Below are 24,350 nucleotides of genomic sequence, written 5' to 3'. Positions count from 1 at the left end.
CTCGTGTTTTTTTAACGTTTTGTCGCTTTTGAAAATCAATGATTTTACTTTGATACGCGAGCAATAAAATGCATTCCAACGATCGACGCTGCTGAAAAACATGGCATCTCCAAAAACAAATGAAAAAATTCATAAAATATTCTGCTTCGCTAAAATGAGGAAAATCTGACAAGCTTCGTAAGAAAAAATCGACAGAAAACAATGATCGATCATAGATTCATTTTACGTTACGACGCTTCGAACTGATCTTTTATGATGAATCTCTTATACGGAATTTATGTGGAGGAGGAGCGTGGGGAAAATTCTTCGGAGTATACAGTCCATTTATGCTCGTTAAGTTGGCCTATTGAAAGAGGTTTAAACATCATTACCGGATCTTTCCGGGAACGAAGAAGGATGATGGGGAAGAATAAGAGCTGTATATAGCCAGAAATATAGGTAGAAAGGAAAACGATAAGCAACGAACGAAAGAAAAGGAACTGAGAAACTTGGCGTCGCGTCGGTGTCCTGGGAGACCATCTTACGGGAAAAACTTTCCCTGAACTTTCGCGGTCTACAATCACAAGTCATTCATTCCGTTTCGTTCTCACGCCCGTGCCACGTTCAACAAATTTAAACTTTTATTACTGCAAATAATCTCTGCTTCTACACGCTCTATCACACATACCGGATATAGGGGACATCGTCTCCCCCCTCCCCCAACAATCATACCAATATTATCCTAATCCAACAGAACATAACACTTTGGTGTATATTTATTCGAATAGTGGAAGATCGATTAGCAATTGAATAAATATAAACAATAATAAACATAGCTTAAGTATATATCATTGTTTCACATTAGTATATATATATATATATATATATATATATATATGTAGTATTTAGGAAACTCCAGTAGACTTATACATAAAGATTATAACGGAGCAATCGCGAGTCTCGTAAGTATGCAAAGTAGCTTTGGAATTTAAATTCTCTTTTCAATTCCGAAGCCGCAGACGAATATACGAGAGAGAAATTAAAAGAAAAAGGTGGGGAAGCGAGGAAAGGGTAGATTGAAAGAAAGAAGTTGAGTCGCAATGAAAAAAGCTTTTTGTATTTCTTTTTCGTCGGTCCTCGCGCCCAGCTTGGCGAACATCTTATTTCTACTTGTTTTTTCTTCGAGCGATGCATATTGAGAGCACTAAAAGCTCAGTGATTTAACGCAGCACACACACACATATATACGAAAATACACTCACGATACGTATCGCAGGTTTCATAAACTGACTTTGAGAAATTGATGGATATATCTATCCGATTGGAACAGACATCGCGTGTTTATGGTAGTAAGATTTATATCTTTGGTGTTTCAGATTGATGAAATTCCTGCAAAAATAGTTACGGACTATGCGGTGGTGAAGTTGGAGAGCTGCAGGATAGTAATATTATTGGTTTATCCAATATAAAAAGAAAAGAGCGCGCGATATATTCGAAAATAGCCGGAGGTCAAACGGTAGCTGATACGGGAAGCATTCATCCGGTACGATTGGGGAAGCGAAGAAGCGAGTAGTGAAAACTTAGCGTGAGCTTTAGTTTTCCGAGGAGTAGGTATAGTTGGCGTATCCGGAAGGCACTTGACTTCCATTGGTGGTTACCGCAGCCGCTGTTACAGTTCGAAACAGTTGCTGCGGATCTTCCGGGGATGCTCCGTTGGTCTCGGCTTGCTGTATATCTCGCTAAGGACCATTCTCCTACTACCTACACTAACCTACGCTCCGCCAGACAGAATCACCGTTCTGATCTCGATTCTCGATTGAATTGTAACGCCTCTTAAACTCCAAGCACTTTCGGCGAGAAAGCGATCTCCTTTGCAAATTGCAATCTCATTTTCCTCTTCCTGTCTCTCTCTCTCTCTCTCTCTCTCTCTCTCTTACCATTTGGGAAACTCCAATAAGTTCGCTACGACTGGTGTGTATCATTTGTGTATGTGTATAGTGTATTTGTATATATATATATATATAATCGTAGAATGTAGTCCATCGAGCAATAAGACGAATTTCAGCAAAACTTTGCAAACTTTTACATAATTGCGATTGGACGCGACGACGGAAAAGAAGCGATCGCTCGTCTCGATGGATTCAAAGGCAAAAGTTACGTTTAACGACGCGATTTGCTAAACTCATTTACAAGGATGGAGAAAGTTTAAACCTGAATTATATATGCGCGTTGGGAGAGCTGGAACCAAATGTGCGTTATAACGACATTACTAGGCTATAATCCGCGTACAAATACTAATCTTAGTTTTCCGGATGACTCGAACCGAATCCGAGCTCCACGCGTTCCGCGCGATATTCCTTCTCAGCGCGGAGCGACGACAAATTATCCGCAGTTTCCACTTTCAATCTTCCGTTTAATCTAATTCATTAAGGCGCATCGCTCCGCGCCGCTGCCTAATTAGCGCGACAATTTTTAATTTCAATCGCGGGAATGGTTTTAATCAGTTTCGCGAGGTATATGTATATACGCAAAGTACACGCGTCGAGAAGATGTTGCTACGAAACAGCTGTAATTACGGTTAGATATTACAGCTGGAGAGTGCTCGGTGATTCATTAAAGTCAGTCAGCAGGATGATTTCCGTTGGCTGTCGAGCATTCTCAGCCGTAATTAAAAACGTAACGAGCTTTTCCTCAGAATTCTTACAAGCCTCGTAAGATCCGACGGAAATTTATCGCACCTGTGCCATTGGAAATGGAAGGAAGCTGCGAGCAGACGACGAGAGTTCTCGAGGTGTGCTACTTATGCCAGTTATATAGCTGTGGAGGAGGCGCGGCGGGCGGCGTCGTTATTTCCGATGTTATTATCGTGCCGGCCATTAAACTAGACGGGCAGGCGCTACTACTCTGCACTCTCTGCAGAGCTCGGTCTGCTCCGCTACTTCCCGGCTACGGCTATGACTGTGGCCTGAGACTCTATATACCCCTTCGCTCGGTACCCTCCCCGTACATACTACGTTGCTGCTGCACGAAACACACGCTGCGAGTGCAATGGCTTAAAATTTCTCGGTAAACGGAACTCGCTCCGTCCCTTTACACCACGTGGTTATTACTGGCGATGACGATTGGACTGTGGATAGAGACTGAGTATGGCATCGAGCTTCCGTAATGACGAAACGAAGGCGTCGATCATCGAAGACTCGATGCGATTGTTTCGTTGATGAAAAATCGCTGATTTCCCGAAAAAGATAATCAATGCTGACTATGACCAGGTGGAGTGTTATTAAGGTTTTATTTTTTATATGTAAACCAGCAGAGATTACCTCGGAGCTTGCGATGGTTATATAACGTATAAAAGCAAATTTACATCAGTGTTCTTGACAAGCTTGTTAGACGGATGTAGCATCAGCAAGAACAGCATAGTGAAATTTACCTTGGGGTAATGATCCTCCAGGAGTCTCGGCGTCAATCTTTTAGCAGGAGAGTGCTTAATGATTTAAGGAGCGCATACTATATAGGCTCGAACGGTGTCAAATAATGGAGAAGGTGCAGCGCGGGAGAAAAGTGAACGCGCGTGTCTTTAAAGATGCACGTTCTCGTAGGTAAGGAGTAGAGAGGGAAATGCTGCTCGAGGGACAAGTATAGTCGAATAATACGCGTGCTGCTGCTGTGTAAGTAGCGTAAGTAGCTTGCTAAGCCGAACGAGTAATACGCGCACGTGCTGCTGTATATATATATATATATATATATGGTGTTGTGCAAGGACCTCTATGGCCTGTATAGTGTATATACATACACAGGAGTATACAGCATCAAGGTGGTAAACACTCATTATATACACCAATAAGTAACTCACTGGATAGCACAATTTAGACGCCGAAGCTTATTTCGCTCGTTCCTCGCTACTATTAAAACTTTAGGTTGGTATTCCTGCTTAACCCTGACTTTCGGGAAACACAGTGGACCTTGCTGGCCTTGCAGGAAAATGGGAGAAACTTTCAAAGCCAAACAAAAGGTAAATGAAAAAAGAAAAGATTACAGATCGTAAACGCTGGTCCTCAGCAACAGAGTCCACTGCAAATAAGAATAAAAATCTTCCAATTCTTATTCGCAATATCTGCCCGAAATCTGCGGTTGATTTATCATCATCGTTTGACCGAAGGAAAAATTTATGAATTGTCGAATCCCTCCAAAGTTCTACCAAGTGACAATGATTTACCAAGGTAATACATTTTTCCGAAAAATCCTAATGAAAATATTTGTAAAGTTATAATTTTGTACCATAAACAAAACAAAGAACATTAAACTTAAAAGAATCAAGTATCAACGCAATTCATAGATCGCTGTTTCCATGATGATGATTTCGGACACGATGTACTTATATATATATATATACCTGTCTTCCGCGGCATATCAGAAGCTGCTAATAATAATGCTCCTGGCGTAAAGGTATTTCTATATCTCGGAAAACTCGTTCCGCGTTACGGTTACGGAATACCTATCCGATCCATCACGCACCAATCGAAGCTATATATATATATATATATATATATATATATATACGAGTAGCAGGAAATGAATTATCTTTCTTCCGTTAAATCCTGACAGGGTTATGAAGCGAGAGTTCTTTATCCCGATCCCATCGCGCGGAGGATCGTCAATCCTGAGGTATCAATAAGCTATCACTACGGCTGAACGTATACCTCAGCCCCTCCCCTCCTTTTAATCGACTGTTTCAAGAGTGATAGGCGTTATAGCAGCCTGCAAATTCACTCATAACCGATCCTCGTTTCTATTATCAATGGATGTAATATTCTCCAAGGTATATAAAAGGTTGATATTGTAGAACGAGCAGAATATCGCGATGGTCTTTTCGAATAGTACAGCGACGTGATGCGATTAAATTGTGGAAGGTGCGAATGTCCTGAGAATCTCGTTAAAGCTCCAGAGACGAAAGAGTGTTGAGAAAATTCGCAAAGCGGACGAAGGAAAACGCACCAGTCTCGAGTCTCGTTAAGATGTAATAAGGAAATTATACTGGATGAGGAAGACCAAATCTGGCGAAAGAAAGTAGACTCGTCACTAATTTATTTCAGCCAAGTGTGACGAGGTGTGTGATCTATATATATATATATATATAAATTGTAAAACGAGGTTCGTCAGTGGAAATACGTAGTCGAGTCGTTCTAATCGATGCTCCTTATGATTCTCTGCTAATTAATGCATTCCCCGCAGGGAAACTTGTCCGCGTGATATAATCTCAGACTCTGACCAATCCTACTAGAATTGAAACTACGATGCAACGGCGTCTGCTTCCCATGGGATGCATTTGCCACTATTAGGACCACTCGTGTCGTCTAAAGTTACGCGTAAGCAAGCAGAGCCAATGTTCGGTGCAAATAATTAGTCGCAATGATGCAATATAGATCCAGACAAAAATACCAGGGACAATGGAGCGATTAACTAGAAAAACGCCGTTAAAACATGAAAATTCAGCAGCGAAGGATAACCACGTGCAAGAATAATCTAGTTTGTTGCATAATTTACAGATATTTAACCAGACCGCGCTTGACACACGCTTAATTACTACGCGTGTATTATCGCAAACTAATTTCTTCGTCAAACTTGTAAAAATCGTTTAAATGTTTCTTAGATATGTGCAGTGTGCTATATACATATATTTTTAGTTTGACTCGTGCATTCAGAGATACGGATATTGCCAGTGTCACGTGATTAGATTACGCACAGCAGTGAATAAACGCTTATTCGACCAATGAAAACTCCTCCGAGCGTCTTGTGCACAGTTGTGAATTATTCGCAGCGATTCACACTTTTCGCCATGCGTTAACCGCTAACCTAAGCTCGAATTTATGAATGAACGCGCGGCGAACGGGAAAGCATATACGCGAGAAACCGGATGGCGGCCACGTGACACTATTGACATTAGAAACCAACGTGGCGACGGCGCGAGCGTCTTTTATTTTACTCGTATACGTGTAAGGCTATCGGTAACAGGAGACAAACGATAGGAAGTTTTTCACTCTGTATATATAGCGCATTGTTCGCGAAAAGTGCAGAGGATATTCGATAACGCGAAAAAAGCCATTAATCACACGCGGAGATATACGCGCGCGACGCGACGAGTAATGCAGCCTCGAAACATCAACGAGTGGCGATAAATAACGAAAGGTAATAAAACTGAGAGGAAGAAACACTGTGCGAGTTTTCGTTTGGAGTTAATGAGGAGCGGAGGTGGCATGGAAATTATTATTGATTCCCGGGGATTATTGCGATCAAGTGGCAAAATAATTTATAGCGATACCACATTGTCCGCTAATGAGATAAACGAGACGAGATATCGATGTTTACCTAATGATCGATGCACAACAAATTTTGAGGACGAATGATTTGTCGTGACACGCGCCCGATATGCTAATTAAGCTTAAACGTGCCCCGAAGCGCGATTCGCCAACGAGCACCGGCATCCTTGACCTTGACCATCGATCATTGGCTCAACACTCTAATTTCTTCCAGTTAATTAATATAAAATAGATACACGGTTATTTTGTAAAGTGAAAAGTACTGTCCCGTTAAAAGCTACTTCGTGTCTTGGTAACGCTGAATTATCACCTTCTTCTTTTCCAAGTATTTTCCCATCGACGTTTTAAACTTGCGTAATCCTTGATACGAGGATGACCACCGCGAGGAGTTTATCAGAGAATCTAACTTGTTAGCTCATAGGTTATCCGTAATTCTCTCTCTCTCGAAACGCATAATTCCACGTTGATCCTCGAGAGGAGGTCGAGTCGAGGGTCTGTTGGATCACGGGGGCTTTTCAAACTAAACCTGAGAGTATGTATGTTTTTGTAAAAAGATAATGCATATATGTATGATAAAGAGCAGAAAGGTGTAACTTTCCAAATAACTTTCACAGCAACAAAGCCTGTTAGACTTTTACAGCGACCTATGCTTGACCATCCGAAGAGTCGACTGTTACATATGGTTTCGCGTAGTGAAACAAACGAATGCTGGAATTGTCGTGCTATAAATAACCCAGTATATATAGCACCGTGCCTTTAAAATTACATTTGCATTATAGTTTCGAGAAACTGAGTGGGTACTCGAACCGAGGCAGGTAGCTTGTAATACAATATTGAAACTAAGATCACGTTTTACTGATAATTAAATGCTAAGAGAGGTGACAGGTTTATCTATCAAAAGAGAGGAGAGAGCAAGGCTGCGAGGATACAGAGAGGAATCGATAAACGTATAAAGCTGATTGGCATGAAACGACAGAATCGATCAAATGGAAGGGTGGAGAAAAAGGGATGAGAGAGAGAGAGAGAGGAAAATTGAAGCAGCTCGGGGAGAGGGCTTGCGCTCTGAAAATACACGGCCCAGCTAAGCGTCGATGCTCGGCGCTAGCCAACATAATCAATCGGTCTCTTGCTCCGAGTAGAAAACCTAATCCAACGCTTCTCTCTTCCATCCTATATCTCACTGTTTATTCCAGTCTCAAAGTCCTGCCACTCCGTTTGTGTGAAATCAAGTTAGCAAAAATCATCTTTCACGCAACAACCCCCCCCCCCTCTTCAAGTCCAACCAAACCACTGGCCACTGAAAATGGCAAACGAGATAACTGGTTCGTCCCCAAATTCCCCCACCCCCTTTGGTCTGCTTTCGCCAGTCACTTTCCGGATCCACCCATCACTCGTTGAAAATCGTTGAAAATATGATTAAATAAAATCTATGCGAAATATTTCAAGATTTTTCGTCTCTGATCCGACGCGTTTGTCTTGCCAATATATACTATATAAAAATCACGAGACCGGGGATAGCAATTCTTTGCTGTTGCAACGTTCAGGGAAATTCCACTGTAAACAGTCTTTCTGCTTTCCTAAAAAGGATGAGCGTTGGGAATTTTCGTATATTTCTATAACAATGTCACGAGACAGAAGTTGACGAAGCAGCCCAGCTGCCAGCCTGATGTCACTCGATTATGCATTCAGCGTCTCGTCACTGACAGCCAAGCTGACAATATATGGCTCCTTTCGTGTGCCCGCCGCCACCACTACCATGCAGTACGTACCTCCCACACACACGATGCATCAATGTGTTTCGATCCAGCTTATCCTATACCGCACACAAAGTGGCCTGTTATCAATCACATCGACTAAAAATGTTTCAGCGTGCAAATATCATTTTTCGCGTCCATAAAAAATCTATCAACATTACTTATATATTTAAAAGCAATCTACGAACATTACCGAGTAGCATAAATTTTCCTAATTTATTCACTGATAAAGAAACTAGCTTGATATTCATCGATAAGAGAAAAGCACTATCTTATATAAACAAGAACCGAGTAAATCTTTTGGTATAAAAAATAAAATAAAACTTATTTTCTTGATACTTGACGTGATATATAATAACCGCAGGTTTATTCGATTTTTATAAGGGGTTATAGCGTAGGTATAGATTGCAGTAAAAACGGTTTGCGGTAACGTCAGGTGAATCTGCAGTATGATATAGGGCGTAGCATGATTTACATAGCGCGTAAAGATTCTCCGAGGAAGCTGGGATATATAAATAGCGTAAGGTATACGCGATGAGGTACAGGATGGAAAGCGATGAAATTGGATGGAAGAGTGGTGGTAGGCAGTCCAGCTGTCCAAAAGGCAGGAATAAAGGGCCATCCAGAAAGGAGTTCGAGTGTTTCCATCTGTGGGCAAGCAGCAACTGCTCGGCAATGGCGACGCAGGCCGAGAGATTTGGCCAAGGCATGACGAGTTTTAAATTTCCTCTGTCGTTTCGCGGTCGGGTATCAGGTGGAGGGTCGTAATGTCGGCAAAAATCCAATATCGCATTCAATAAGTTGGCCTCCGGGATAGGTTCGAGCCCTGAAGGAGCATAACGCGGGTTTCGATGTACGAGTATCTCCACCACCCTCGATACTCGATGATCCAGGCCGCCTGTTCGGCCAGCAAACAACTTCCCACCCCTCCCCTCTCTCTCCCTCTCTCTCTCTCTCTCTCTCACACTCTCACATAACCTATATCTCCTCTCACCCTCCTCAAATCTTATTGCGCCCCGAAATACGGACAGTCGACTATATACCACACCGTACTCTCCCACTGCTTTTTTCAGCGCAGCCACAGAATGAAATGGAGCCATTTTATAATGGAAACCCATTTGCATCTGCTTTCTTTTTAATACATAGTTATTGGGGTATATTGAAAATAAATTTTATATGTAGTATAGCCTTTTGGAATCTTAAGTTTTGCGCGAGTGATGGATTTATATGGATATGGATGGTACTGACTCATCCACCCCAGCGAAGATACTTGAAGAGTATATGAACATATCGAAGCGATAAAGTGGCCACGGTGGAATGAAAATATTCTCTGCGCAATTGGTCAGCTGGTATGCACAGTAGAGCATCCGACGAATTTATGATTATGAGAATCAACTAGCTGTAAAGCGAATGTCGTTTGCACGTTGGTTCGCATTCGTTAAGAGAGGTTTCAAGCTATCATTTGCGATAACAGCTTGGTAACAAAGCGTCTGTATGAAAAAATTGTAATATGGATCATTGAAGCACTTCGACACGTTTCACGGCTTTCACTCGATCAATTAGGCTTACCGTATCGATAGGGCTGCACTCAGGCTCGTAGTGAAAACATGTGCTTTGTAAATAAATAAACATCGAAAAATTTATATATAAATATTGTTTTAAATAATTTGATCTTTTTGTTTCGAGAACAGAAAAAAATTCAATGGATCAATGGCATCGTTGGTGTAAAAGTTTGTTTTATAATGAAACAAAATGTTGTTTATAATAATACAATGCAGCAGAAGTAGTAACTTTGTTAAAATACTCAACAATGTAGCACATATTTAGTCGATTCGAAAATACGCGGTACTTGCGATTGACGAATTATATTGACGATTTAATATTCAATAAATTTTGACTATTGTGTGGATGTTACTTATGCTGAATGCTGCCAATATCGATTAACAGCTTTTATTACAAATATTTTATTCTGATAGTGAATATGTTTATCAATGTTGCAAATGATTTTTTATTGTATAAATAAACGTATATAGCTTTGATTATAATTAATGAATCGATCGAGACAATTAATTATTCGATATTTTACGTAAATGTGTTTTTTCCTCTCATTAACATTAAGTAAGTTAATTGAATCTATCAATTTTATCATTAATAGAATCATTTTATTTTTACCACTAACGCCCTTTTACAAACATTTTTACTTTCCTTTTTACTCAATAAATGCATTAGTAAGATTAATAAATATTCTTGCAGTATTGATAAATGGTTATCTATACTATATTATGTAAATAATGTGCATTAATCAATAGATAAAATAAATAAATGATAAACGCTTGCCCATTGGCTTCATACACTGATCGTTGGTTGTTTTTTAAATAATCAGTTTAATTGTCCGAAGGAAAATTTTCATGGATATTACGTACATTCATTTTTCATTGAGTATACGGTAGATTCTCCAATAAAACTGGTCTACATAAATAAATGATAAAACAATATGTTTTCAGTTTAATTGTTACCATAAAACAGCCAAATTTTTATTCACGTTCGTTCCTACAAAAATAAACAATTAGAGCACTTTATACGCGTGTATTAAAATAACTATAAATTCTGTAATCAGCCAATTCCAGTATAACTCTTCCTTTCACATCTGACCCTTCTTGACCTTCTCATGGCATAGAGAATAAAGTGGCCGAAAATATAGCAGAACGCAAGTCACAATTCCATCCAAGCGAAAGCAGAGAACGCACAGTCCAGGGCGGCGCTTTAGTCGTGTTATCCATAGAACGAAAAGCTTTATAAATTTAAGGAAGCCCTATACTTGAATTTCAGTTTGGAATTTAAACCCTACCAAGGAATATTTCAGCTTTGAGAGATTTCTTTTAAGAAGAAGCAGAAGAAGAAAAATATAACGACGAAGATAATAAAATCTTTGTATATTCGGCATTACTCGGGGGGGGGGGGGGTATCTTTTTTTATGTAAATTCGTGCTTTTTCACTTCTTGACAAACACTCGCAGCAGCAGCAGCAGGTACGAAGCTTCTTTGGGTACGTCGCGTCGTAGGTATCGTAGCATTAAAACCCCGGCAAGAGATTGGTTCTTGCAAGGTATTGCAGGGCACATCCTGCATTTCATAATGTGAGCTATTCTCTTGAGCGCAAAATCTGCAAAGCGCCATATGGCGCAGCCAGCGTGGCTCCTGTTTGTCTCTAGCGATTTTAGGAATGCTTTAGCCGCCTCTTCGACTTGTTATTCTTGCATCCGCGCCGGGGGAAGAGCACAGGCGCGCTCTGAGGAACACGAGCGGTAATGGACGGTAGGGAGGGGGGAGGGGGATGAGGGGGGAAAGGTGAGCGGGGGCCCTGGACCCCGAGCCACCTCGCGAAATAAGGCGATCACTATGCATTCGACGCGACGCGACGCACCGAAACGTGGCTGTAATCCAGCTACTACGGAACAGAGGAAGCGAACGGATAAGCGGATGAAAATGGCCGAGCAAACAGTGAGCGGAGAACAAAGACTCCTAGAGGAGAAAAAAATCATACAAAATTAATCGAGTTAAAGAAGACCCGTGCATGCGATCGATTTAACGACAAGTCCAGCTCTTTCGCCTGTTATATTCGCCAAGTAAAATAATCATATGCTAATGGACGAAACTCATACTCGATATGCAGTTATTATCTCCGATTCCAATCGTTGGATAATTATTCGATTCGAGCAGCACTTGTCATATTGTTTCACTACTTGTTTTTAAATTCTGTATCATTTGCTTCCTCCACGTTTATAAAAGTTTCGTGGTTAACTTTTCCATTGCGACTAATAAATAATTCAATTTCATGTAACAATGCTGAAGAAATAATTGAAATGTGTTGTTATTTTAAAGCAGGAGGATACAGAGATGCGATTATACGAAAGATGATAAGGTTCTTCTGCAAATGGGTATAAATAAAAGTGTGTAATTTATGATATATCAGAATGGGATGGAGTAATACGAAACAGGCAACTATATACTCGATAAGTTTGTTACTGTGACGTTATTTTGAAACAAGAAGACAGAGATACGATTATGGAGAAAGTGATACAGCTTTCTGTTAAGCGAAATAAAGACGTATACATATAATATATCAAGATTGGATAGAGTAATATAAAACAGACAATCACTTGATAAGTTCGTTAATTTCGGTTATTGGACTGTAAGGTTATCCGGCCGACTGTGAAAACGCATTAAGTCCAGCTCGACGAATTCATTTTCCGGACGTCGGTTTTAGATGCGGGATGGCAGGCCGTAATAACTAGAAGTTAAAGGTTTAAACCGAGGATATATTCGAGGATGGAATTTCAGAAATCTGTTCGCGGATTTCAAATTGACGACGGTTTTCGGAAAATTGCCTCATCATCGATTTCGATACATTTGTTACGATGTCCTATTTGGATCTTGATAGAGAGAACGGTATTCCGACGTATACACGCTCGATTATAATTATTATTATCGCGGTGATCGTTCATGCGACGCGTTCAGTAAAATCAATTAGCGGACCAACAACGCTTGGCAGGATACCGCAAGAATCAATTGTACGGCGTGTCGCAATCGCGTAATTAATGACTCATGGCAGAGAGTGATTAAAACTTTTGCCCGTGGCTCCAATCTGTTGGAGAATTCGTCAAATTTATGAGCCCTCGGCGAATCGTAGGGGACAAGCCCGCGATTGTTCTCGAAATATATATATCAAGGCTGAATAAATCGCAAGACGATTCGCAAGATGCACACTGGCGTTGGTAAAGAAATACCAACGTAACACGGCATGGAAAACTCATAAATAACTTTACAAGTGTAGGCTTTGGTTTCGCGCATTTGAGATTGGCTTAATTCCAGGAAAGAAAGTGCAGATTCGTTCGGTGAATGGCTGGCATGAAACTTGCAAATTTGAAATTCAACTTTTTTAGTTTTAAATTCATTGTTACCATTTGATAATGGTTCTGCTAAAATGATTAAATATAAAAGTAGAAAATAAAAAATGGATCGTTATAAAATTACAGAGGTGAAAACAGTAGCTTACAGGTGAGGACCTTGCTTTCCAACATGGCATACGATTTTCTCCTAAAAGTAGAATAATTAGAATAGTAATAGAATTATGTGTGCATGTATACATACTGGTGTTGGTCCAATTATAAGGTATATAACCAGTTTTTATCTTAAGAAAAAAAAAGTAGTAGGGGAGAGTGGGGCAAAATGATCCCTCGGGACAGAGTGATCCCTGAGGGTTTTATCAAAACTATTGATACTATTCCTTTAAAAATTATTGAATATTAAAATAAGTAAAAAATTGTTAGCGGCATTTATGTGTTTTTCATCATTTTTCTGTAAGATAAGCGATTTTTGAATCATATAGGAAATAAATGTTGGGATACATTTCAAATCGCTCAATTAGGTAAATCATAATAATAAGTATGAACTTTTATTTCCTCTTAAAATTAATTTAAAATCGACTTTGGTAAAATTTTAAGATTCGATGAAAGATGGGCAACGCATTTGGGGCAAAACGATCCCATAGTGGTTTCATTGGTAAGAAGCAGCCGGTGCTCAAAAAGTTGTAACGATGATGATAACGAATGTATTTTTCATACAACAAACGGTTTAAAAACGAAGCTTATGGAGAAGATTGGATCCAGTGTACTTTTTTCACGCTTTTCGCGATTTAAGCGATTATACTTGAATAACATGTTTTCTTTTCATAAAATTCAGCATGTTAGCACTAAAATAAGCTCTTCTACTTTTTTATTGAAAGCATTATAGCTTTTGTCTATCGTATCTATAAATATAAATTCATTATTTTAAATTATTCGGTATGGGATCATTTTACCCCTCGGGTGAGGGTAAAATGATCCTTTTGTAAGATTTACTTTAAATTGACTAGTACAAAACATCTTTAACAATTTAATTGTCGCGACCACGCAAGAAATGTAAAGTAATATGTGATCTTCGTTACATAAAATTTTTCCTATGTTAAAATCAATAATAGCGTCATTAGAATGGATTTTGCCTTAGGGGGATCATGTTGCCCCACTCTCCCCTGTATAATTCGTACAACAGCCAAGTCACCTGAAAAGTTGACAAAGTACAAATTCGAATAGCATTGAAATTCTCGCGTTGGATGCAATTTGATATAAAAATGTAAATGAGGATCGACGATTGTATCCGTATGTAATATGCGTGAGTCGTGCGAGAAGAGTTTTCGATTTGACGAAAATTGAAGAAGTTCCGAGAAATTTTGAAATGCAGGGGCTCCGAGTGGAATAGGGTGGAGGTCGGGGGGAGGGAACCACGCGCAGGTATAGCCACAGCTCGAGTGGTTTCTTCATATCGAAGCATCGACTTTGTTTTACGGCTCCTGTGAAAGGGACTCACGATAAAAAAATTCTTCAACTAAGATTTCTCGTCGGTTGCAAGATCTCCTCTGTAAATTCAACTATAAAACAACGACTCGCGCTGGAATTGGATACTACGGTGTCCATGGGCTGCCACCGCTCTAATTTTCCAGTTTTTTCTCCCCCCCCCCCCCCCCCCTCCCCCATCTCAAACAACACCTCTCATTTTGAAAAACGAGAGACGAAACGGGTTTTAAAGTGGCGCCTTTGTTGATGAAATATTTTCACCGAGGGTCTATGTGCGGCGAATGAGTTGCGTTCCTATTCCGCTCAGCTTCAATTGCCTTGAATTGAATTTCACATGCGTGAAATTGAACTCTCTCGCGTTCGCGAAGGCGCTAGCTGGTCTTTGCAGGAATGTGGATTCCATGAGCGAGCACCATATGACACCTGTGCCACGTGTATGCCGCTATGGAGGGGGGAGACAAGCCTGCAGTTGACTCCATCCAACTTGAAATCTTGAATTTCTCATGAGAGTACAATGCTCCGTTACGAGCGCTCGTTATCGGCCTTCTATATTTATACTTTAAAACATACAGATAAAAATGAACGAATAAATCTGTCACCCTTTATCCGTTCGACTGTCGATGCGGTATAAAAATTGCCATTACAGTAAAAAATATATTTATATAAACAGCTAGAATATGAGAAAATAATATAGAAAACACTTCGGTATACCAAACGACAAATTTTAACCGTCCCTCGACGCAAAACTTGGCAAAGGTACTTTTTGCACGATGTTTCAATATTAGAGCAAGCTAAACGTAAAATTTCCGATTCAACATTGACTCAATTGGCTGCTTTTACTGTGACGACAAATATTTGTTGTATCTTATTAAGCAAATATTTCTCAATATCATTCATGATTAAACTTTATTAATGAGCAGGTCTTATATAGTATATATATATATAAGAGAGAGAATATATGCACACATAAATTTAGCCAGTTATGATTTTCCGTCAGTATAATTTGATCAAACGAAATTTGTATATTCACCAACAGTTTTGTGTTTGGCACGGCACCGTCGTTTAGTTTAAAGATCGTGGACTCTGAAAACGTGCCATATTTGCAGCTCCGAGGCTGACCCTGAAATGGGTCGCGGTCGACCCTGAACCGGAACCGAGAATGAAAGTGAACCCAGCGAATATACTTAAATCTTAAGCCTATCGTTTCAGCTACCCACGTTGCTAGTTTCGCTCGACGAAAGTATATAGCTCGCCGCACATATAATAATTGAAATATTCAGAATGACATTTCCAACCTGGCACTTATTCATTCTCTATAATATCTTCCCATCCATGATTCAATTGCTATTTGTAGCGGTACTTGAGAAAAAGACTGACTCTATTAATTAAGTAATGACTACCCACGCCATTTTCATTCATAAACAGCATTATCCTGCATTGCAGTAAAATTTTCTGAAGGCGGAAGATATAAAACGGAATAAAATTTTTATAAAAACGTTTATCGCTTAATTGTGATAATATATATGTATATAAATATATATACGGTAACCAATGCTCCATAAACATCTTGATTTCATTTAATGAAGATGGATAATGATGGGAAAGAAAATTTGTCTACGGTTGGATCTTTCACGTGATGGTAGTTTCAATGTCAGTCGTAGTCGTTCGCTTCTCCAGACACACACACACACACACACACATAAATATGTATATATATAGTATATCCGGCCAAGAAGAAAGTAAATCGCCGTCGTGTGAAACGCGAAACTGTGCGGCTCTTCCACCCACCAAGTCGTGACGAATTTCACGGTGAATAAAATGTTACCAGCAGCAAACGACCGAAAGGAGGAAACGGAAGTAAAAGATGAAATGGAAGACTACGTAACTAGAAGAGGAGCTAAAAATGAACGAAAGAAATAAATCTTCAACTATAATTGAATTTTAAATTAATAATTCAAGGATTTCGTGCAAAAGTTCATTAGCGATAGACGTGAAAATATCGCATTGGAATAAAAACCACCGGAAATGTATTTCGCGCTTCAAGAATACTTTTACGCACGAACGATATACAAATGCGGTGAGTTTATTTTTCACGTACGTCTACTGTATACCTATATGTATACGACCGAGGTTTAACAAAGGCCAGAGCGATAAATCTTTCGGCTTACGAGGGGGTTAAAAATTAGCCAACTGATTCCGTTACTCCGAACCTCTTGCATCCTAGCTATTTATCATGATTCACGTTTTATTTCCCAGAAAAGATTTCAAGAAAAGGGGAACTTGCTTAAAAATAGAATTTCAACTGATTAATTAAAATTTATCGTTCGAGATGAGACTATTAAGATCGTACAAAGGGAAATATCTATCAGAATAAAGAGCCAGGGTAATTATATCAGTTATTGTTAGTTTTAAAAGCAGTTTGTGCTAATCTTGAACAGATTACTTTGTCAATTTTACCAGGCAGGGATTAAGTAACTTTAATTTGCAAATTGCAAGGTACACATGCATTGTTATTTATACAGCAGTGTATTATCAACGATGAATTACATTAACGAAATTTTTTGCAGTTTCCTTCGATCGGTGCTGCATGGTTTTTTGCAGTCGAAGGCTATGTAATTAAATCGAAACCGAAGGTGCATTTATTTATGCCTAGATTAATGAGTATTTAGCGGTGGTAAAATTAGATTAAAAAGAAAATAAATACAATGTTCAGAGCATTTTATAAAAGATGGTTACTATATACGTATATCACACTCGAAACTAGTTCTTTTTCTCAATTGTTAGTCAAATTTGATCGATTAGTATACAGCCTGCACCCTTTTTAGCTTCGACTTTTTTTCAGGACTCCCCTATTTAAGCTGTGTATTACACTGTCTGCTCTATATATACCCCTTATACTTTTATTCCCACTCTACTCAGTTCCTCCTCGCTTGAAAATCTGCTCTGCAACACTCTAGAATTTACCAACGTTATAATACAGCCAAAAGCTCTTATTTACGAGTCTGGAGAAATTCTTCACAACCATACACTACTTCTTTAACAATCAAAACGCTTGATTACAAAGCTACATACTTGTACTAACCAACTACAATATAAATTCATTAATTTTTTATTTGAGAAAAAACTGAAGGTTAGAGTCAACAAATTTGATACAATATGCCTGCATCAGTATCTAGAGATTTAAAGTTGCATAAGTAGGTATACTATATGCTTGATGGCGTAATATAATCAAGTTGGTACACATCCCGTGGGAATGAGAAAACACCGAGTGCAAATCTCGTTGGACGACTAATTGCACCAATTACGTCGAAATGTGAACGCGTCCCCCGTAGTATTGCTTTATGGGGACATTATGCCCAGAATTATACAGGTATTAAGAGCATTAAAAGCCGCGTATTGTTGTGTTCTCTGCTGGAGGATTTGCCCTGTCAACGATAATCGTTTAACCACTCGGCTATAATAGATACGTCCTATCGTGTCTCGAAAGGAGAATATACAAAGTAATTTTTTTGCCAGCAAAATTATGCACGGCTCGTAAGTGCTTCCTGAAAATCTCGCGCGGAAAACAATCCTGCAAAAACAATGATTGATCCTTGGCGAGATTCTTGAGAGACACGAGCAGGTTACTCTGTAATTTGCTCATGGAGTGCACGTGTAACGGATGTGTGCAACAAAATAAGTCACTTGGCTGGATATCAAGCGAGAGAACATACTTATCGTAGATATAACACAGAAATTTCGTGGTCCATGTGATTCTGGAGGAAAAAAGACATGCGATAGCGAGAAAGTGGTCAATAGTGTCGCAACAGTGTCCGAAAGAAAATAAAGTCTTCGTGTCCGGACCACGAGGACGAAAGAAATTTTAGAAGAAAAATTACACACACGGTCTTTCTACTATATCGTGCTATATTATTATTTTTACACTTTTAATATACAACAGCAATAGTACCTCGCGTAAGTTACATGGAGTCATGAATATAGTTTACTCTCAGTCCACGTGCAGACGATAAAGGATTCTGCAGCCAAGAGAGAGAGAGAGAGAGAGAGAGAGAGAGAGAGAGACACGAGCACTTGCAAAAGGGATAAGAAAATGGGAAAACTCAAACATAAGAGAGGTAAGCAGAGGGAGACGTAGCCCTTCTTTCCAAAGTGTGCTCGTACACGAGTAAGGTTGCCGAATCGTTGCACAGCTGGCAGTAAGCGAGGGACGCAGGAAGAAAAAGCGTACTGATATTGACGTTCGAGAGAACCTTTCAAAGGGAAGCAAAATGAATGAAAAAATAGCTCGTAGATCAGCCAAGTTGCGAACGCAAAGCTGTCTGGAAAGTTGCTAAATAATAACAAATAGACGTTTCAGGAAGACATAATTATATTTCTAAGAATATCCTGCTCCGTAAGTATGTACTCACCTCATCACCGCGCAGTTTCATCGAATCATATTATTATTCCATTCGGTTGAAATTATTTTGCTTATTAACGTCGAAATTAACGATACATCGATTCGAACTGATGAATTTTCCTGTGTCAGAGATTACGATTGAGCAATCTATAGGCAGATGGCAAATGGGCTGAGTGGCTTCCTCATCGAACAGTCGTGGAACGCGTAAAAGCGGTAACTGCAATGTACGAGGTCGATCGGAACATGCGACAACTCCAATTCTTATATATATATATAGATACTCCATATGCAGGAAGCAAGGGAATTCAATGTCCCGCATAATAAAATCAACGTCCAAATACGTTCGAATTCAAGGGTCAGACAAAAAAATACTCGAATTCGCAAAGTATCAAGTTACTCGATCGGTAATTACAGTGGAGTTGGAGCAGAAACGAAATCTTTTTGCAATTAACTGTACTTGCACGTTTATTGGCTTCGCAAAATAATTAGTATCGTATCGATGTTGAAAGCTTCGCTTAAATATAAATATAAATATAAAGAAGAAAAACTGGAGTTTCCTAATCGGCACGCTGCGCGAGATAAAAATGGTGATTTATCTCTCTAAAAGACTTTCACCTTACCCCCCTCCTTATTCCATATTATACACTAAATATTTGATTCTTTCCTCCGCGTGATTTACCCATCTTGACACGATTGCCGACAGTTTGGAAACTGGGGAATACCGCGCATACCAAATATCACGCTGTAGGAGGAATCTCCACGTGTCTATCAGATTCACGCACGCACACTGACGCGCGAGATGCGAGATCGTACATGTATGCCACGTATATGTATTACTTACCACTCTCGCAGAACCGGGTCAGAGGAATGACGACCATTTGAAACCGGTTCAGCCCTATTTTCAGATGGGTGCGCACGTATGCACATTTATCCCGGTGTGCGTACATGTGTGTGTGTGCGAGTGTACGCGAGCAGGTGTACTCATATTACGAGGAGACTGCCTCGGATTGACAATTACCATACAGCGACGATCGTCCGCTCACACGTTTCGAACAGCACGCGAGTACGCTTCGACCCTCTATCCTATATATACATATATATATATATATATATATATATATACATAAGCGTGCACATCGAAATGTGTGTGTTTGCCATTACCATTACCCTACGTGTAAGCGCCAACGCTTCTCTAAAACTCCTCACCCCATTTTCCGTAATTAGCTCGATACGCCGACCACGAATATCCTATGCAATTAGAACTATAACCGCCACTGACGTTTCGCTACATTTTATATGTATTTCAATTCTCTCGTATTTTCACTTTAAACAAAATCTCACCTCTCTCTCTCTCTCTCTCTCTCTCTGTTACGTCTCTCTGTTAAATTGCTCTTTAATTCTTGTCGCATAATTTACTTATCTCAAAAGTTGAGTTTTCATATTACACTCGTTTGATTCTAATTGTCATTTCACCGAGGACTTGCCATTAACGCAATGTTATACTATATCTTTTTAATTGCTTGGATATATGTGTATGACGAATCGATGGGTGTACACAGGTAAAAGAGGGCTTGCTTCGCGGAACAAAAGCGTAACCGAATTGTTTGTCAGTGGGTGCAGTTATGCGGCGTGTAAACGCGTAACACGGTCTTAAAAGTGCCGTTTTGCTCGTTGCAATTATCTCGTCCGAAAGTAACAAATGCCCCCGAGATACGCGTAGTACTTCGAGCTACACGCATAACATGCAGCACCGGCTCTGACAATGGAACTGCCCGCAGCTCTTGTTCCGACCTAATGTTCCTACAAATTGTTAAATCTCTATTCAAAAATTTTATCATATTTCCGAAAATCATTGTTATTGATAATTTATATGACATTTTGTGGTCTCTCTACAATAAAAAATACTACGGGTTCGTTTTTTATCCACTTATATATGTATATACGAACAATTCTACCAAATCTATTTTCCAGAAATATACTTGACTGAATAAGAGCTCCTTGAATAAAGTTTAAACATTAGTTTTCTTTTATTTCAAATATAAATTTAAAATTATGAATTTGAATTAATTGAAAGGTGAGGTGGATTTTTACTGTAATAAGTTTTAAAATTCGTATTATGAAAATAGTAAGCATATAGCTTTTATCAATATTCCAGTGTGCTCGATAAAGACTGAAGGAACTTGTCGGTACAATGAAATTATTGCATTCGATGTCTTTTTATCGTCTCTTAAATTAAGCAGATAAAGCGATTTTGTTCAGTCGAAAGAGACAACATCTTCGAGCAAGTATATCCAATTTAATTCAGTGATTGGTATTCCTAAGATGATCAAAACCGTTTCGTAAAACGTCTGACCTTTGATAGGCTAATCAAGTTAGAACGTTTTCCCGTTTTATTTCCTCCAGCGCAAGTTAGTAATTCCAATATTCTTTAATTAGTATATTTGATATCGAATCTAATTATAGTTATTCAATATTATAATCTTGTTAGGGCACTGGCAGAAGGAAGGATTTAGAAAGTAAAAAATTTCAGCTAAATCACATAATTAGCCTCCAAAGCTGTCGATTTCATCGTAGTTATATTGGACAGGTTTTACCAAAAATGGTTTGGTCGCGACCAACGACACACATTTTTTCAAACATTGTTTTACATTTAACGAATTTTTCGCATTACAATCTCTGTACGATATTTAATCAGCCTGAATACGTTTTCAACGTATGAAAGGAAAATTAGTCAGACTTTTTGTGGCAGTTTGCTAATGTGTGTGTGCATATATAGTAGGTTCTATAATCAATTGGTTGCGAGAATCAGTAAAAAGCAGGAAGAATAAAAGCTATTAAGAACATGCTGATGATTTATTTAAATGGAGCAATCCTCAGTAGCTGTTTGTGTACGTGCATTTTCATGGGAATGCATTTCATTTCCCATCGAGTAGCAATCTGCATTCCACACGCACACATATTACTCTGTAACTGTCCATCCAGTATATGTGGACCATTCATAAATTTCAATTGCCATTGAAACGAATTATATCCAGCAGCACAAGAGTACTAGAACCAGGCTTCTCGTAAAATTTCAAGTTGAGACGAAGCAAATGTTCCTCGAGGATAAGCTATATTTTAATCAGTGCTCAAATTTTTGAATAATAATTTAATTGACTTGGAAACTACAGCAGAACTATATGATGATTAAATGTGAGAATTTTCGTGTCACTGTATTAATATTTATACTCATTTAGAACTGAACAAAGCATTCAAATGTGGATTTTAGTGTGGAATAACACTTTTAAAGTTTTTCATTGAAATGTATCCTTTGAGTACTATAACTAATGTTATTTTTAACATTTCACCTGGCACTGACCGTAGAAAATTATAGTGTAAAAGAATACTATGTATCAAATATACGTGGAATATAGTGAATTAGTGAGTGAGGAAGCATGTGAATATACTGAAAATCACATTCTAAAAAATGATCTCACCTCGACATTTTTCTACATTTATTGCTTTTATTTAAATTTCACATTAGATTACAAAAATAATGCTACAATGCTTTAAATATATAGAGACCCACTGTACGAACAATGCATAGCCTACATATAACAGTCGAAGGGAATAATAAATTAGTTAAAATGTCCAAAATCCATCCATCTGAAACAAAATCGGTAAAAGCGAAAATGAAGGAAATAAATCAATAATAGAACTTGTGCGAGTGAATTTATTATTTCTTTGTTATCGTCATTAACCATGGAGTAGCACAATGATGCGAGGCTGCATTTCAATGCTCCATTTCTGTTTTCTCTCTCCTTCTATCTATCTCCCTCTCTTTGTCAATATACTCCTTTGCATTGTACTAATTCCAGGGTTCAATCCGCTACATTGAACCGAAACTCCGATGAAACTCATTTATTTTAACTGGATGTAATCCATTTTAAAGTCGCCTGACATTTCTAAATAACAGCTACAAAATGTTTATTAATAAATATTAAACAAAACTATAGTTTTATTATTTAGCGTCATTCAATTTAACTTTATTGTGATACGATGATATTGAATATTACTTTTGTGCTCCAATAATTATCGACCATAGTGTATTTAATCTTGCAGAAATATTGTTATTTGGAAATTTTCAATTTTAAAGGCAAACAATTCATACTTATAATGATCGCTGCTTTATTTTATGTTTCACGTGTTAGTTAATGTTAATAAATTAAAGTGGTGTTGTAGATTAATTTAAAGCGCGAATTACAAGCATATAAATCAAAATAAATATTAAGTAATTCAGAATACATAGGGCAAAAACACGTGACTAGCGCTTGACATTTAGGTACGCAAAATTGTTATATGGAACAAACTAGAAATAGCAGTTAAAATTTGGCAAAGCTTCTAATATAGCATTAACAACATCTGTTTAAAAATTATTTCAAAAGGTGACAAAAAATAAATTAGGGTAAAAAAGGAAAAACTAAGGGACACGGAAAGATTTTGGTACAGTTTTTAATTTTTATCGATGAAGAAGCAAAAAATTTTTATAAACATAAAAAAATAAATAATATGTTTTCTTTTTTATTAAAAAATGACAGAAGCAGAATCAGCAGACACAAGATTCTTACCTTTGCATCTCGAGATGTGTGGTAGTAGTAAACAAAGGCGAACATCCACGCGCATGACAGGAAAAGCACTATTTTCACATTTCGCCGCATGTCTTCGGTCTTGTATGAATCTTTGGTGTTACACTTATCACTCGTTTCCAGTCTCGGCTATATTCTTTGACGAGAACCTTTTTCCTTACGGCAGGAAACACACGCACACCCGCGACCGAGAACGCGGTGTAACACCACGAAACCCCACCACCAACGCGAACGTACCGGCAGCTGAAGCCATACTGATGTTGCTTGAAACTTGGAATGAATAAGAGCGATGCCGTGACTATACTTCTGAGCTACGCTACTCCTAGTCAACGGCGACCAATGCTCCCCTGTTCTCCATTCGGTTTACGCTTTTTCCCGCCAGATGTCTCGAACGACCCGCCAATAACGACGTCGACTAAATCGACGCCCATTTCTCGCTCCAAGCGCGAAATTTTGAATAGCCTATAACGCAACATTTGCTCCAAAAATAAAATTTGCAAATTAAATTTGAAAATATTGTTATTTAAAATTCGATAAGATATCTGTTAATTGAAACCATTGCAAGGTTCATATTACTATGGAGTATTTATCTTTTTTTCTGAATATTTTATTATTGATAAAAGCAATGGAACTTTATTTGTATAAAATATTTTTTCAACAATGCTTTGTTGGAAATGAATAAAAGATAAGCTTCAATTGTTAACGTTTGCTCGCCTTTTAAAACCTATTTTATTTTTGAAATTTAATTTTCATATCATTTCTCACAAGGTGATGGATTTTTTGTAGCAATGATAATGCAGCAAGCATAGGTAATTGGATATTGGGTGGTGAATGATAAAAGCATCCCAATACGCCCACTTTTGAAGTTGAATCTAGAATGATCGC

At 38.5% G+C, this 24,350-nt stretch overlaps 1 protein-coding gene across 1 annotated transcript in view; it reads right to left on the bottom strand.

The window, feature by feature from the left end:
- Nucleotides 1-23,768, bottom strand: part of Pgant2 (polypeptide N-acetylgalactosaminyltransferase 2) — a 101,702-nt gene extending 77,934 nt beyond the window's left edge. Inside the window, exon 1 of the mRNA XM_066742101.1 lies at nt 23,448-23,768. Within this exon, the coding sequence (XP_066598198.1) occupies nt 23,448-23,537 (90 nt within the window). The 5' untranslated portion in view covers nt 23,538-23,768. The remainder of the gene's footprint in view (nt 1-23,447) is intronic.
- Nucleotides 23,769-24,350: the final 582 nt, after the last annotated feature.

Source organism: Prorops nasuta, unplaced genomic scaffold (genome assembly GCF_024137725.1).
Source record: "Prorops nasuta isolate Cenicafe-Biocafe unplaced genomic scaffold, Cenicafe_Pnas_1.2 PNAS00027, whole genome shotgun sequence".
Classification (NCBI taxonomy): domain Eukaryota; kingdom Metazoa; phylum Arthropoda; class Insecta; order Hymenoptera; family Bethylidae; genus Prorops; species Prorops nasuta.
This window is presented reverse-complemented; position numbering and strand designations above follow the sequence as displayed.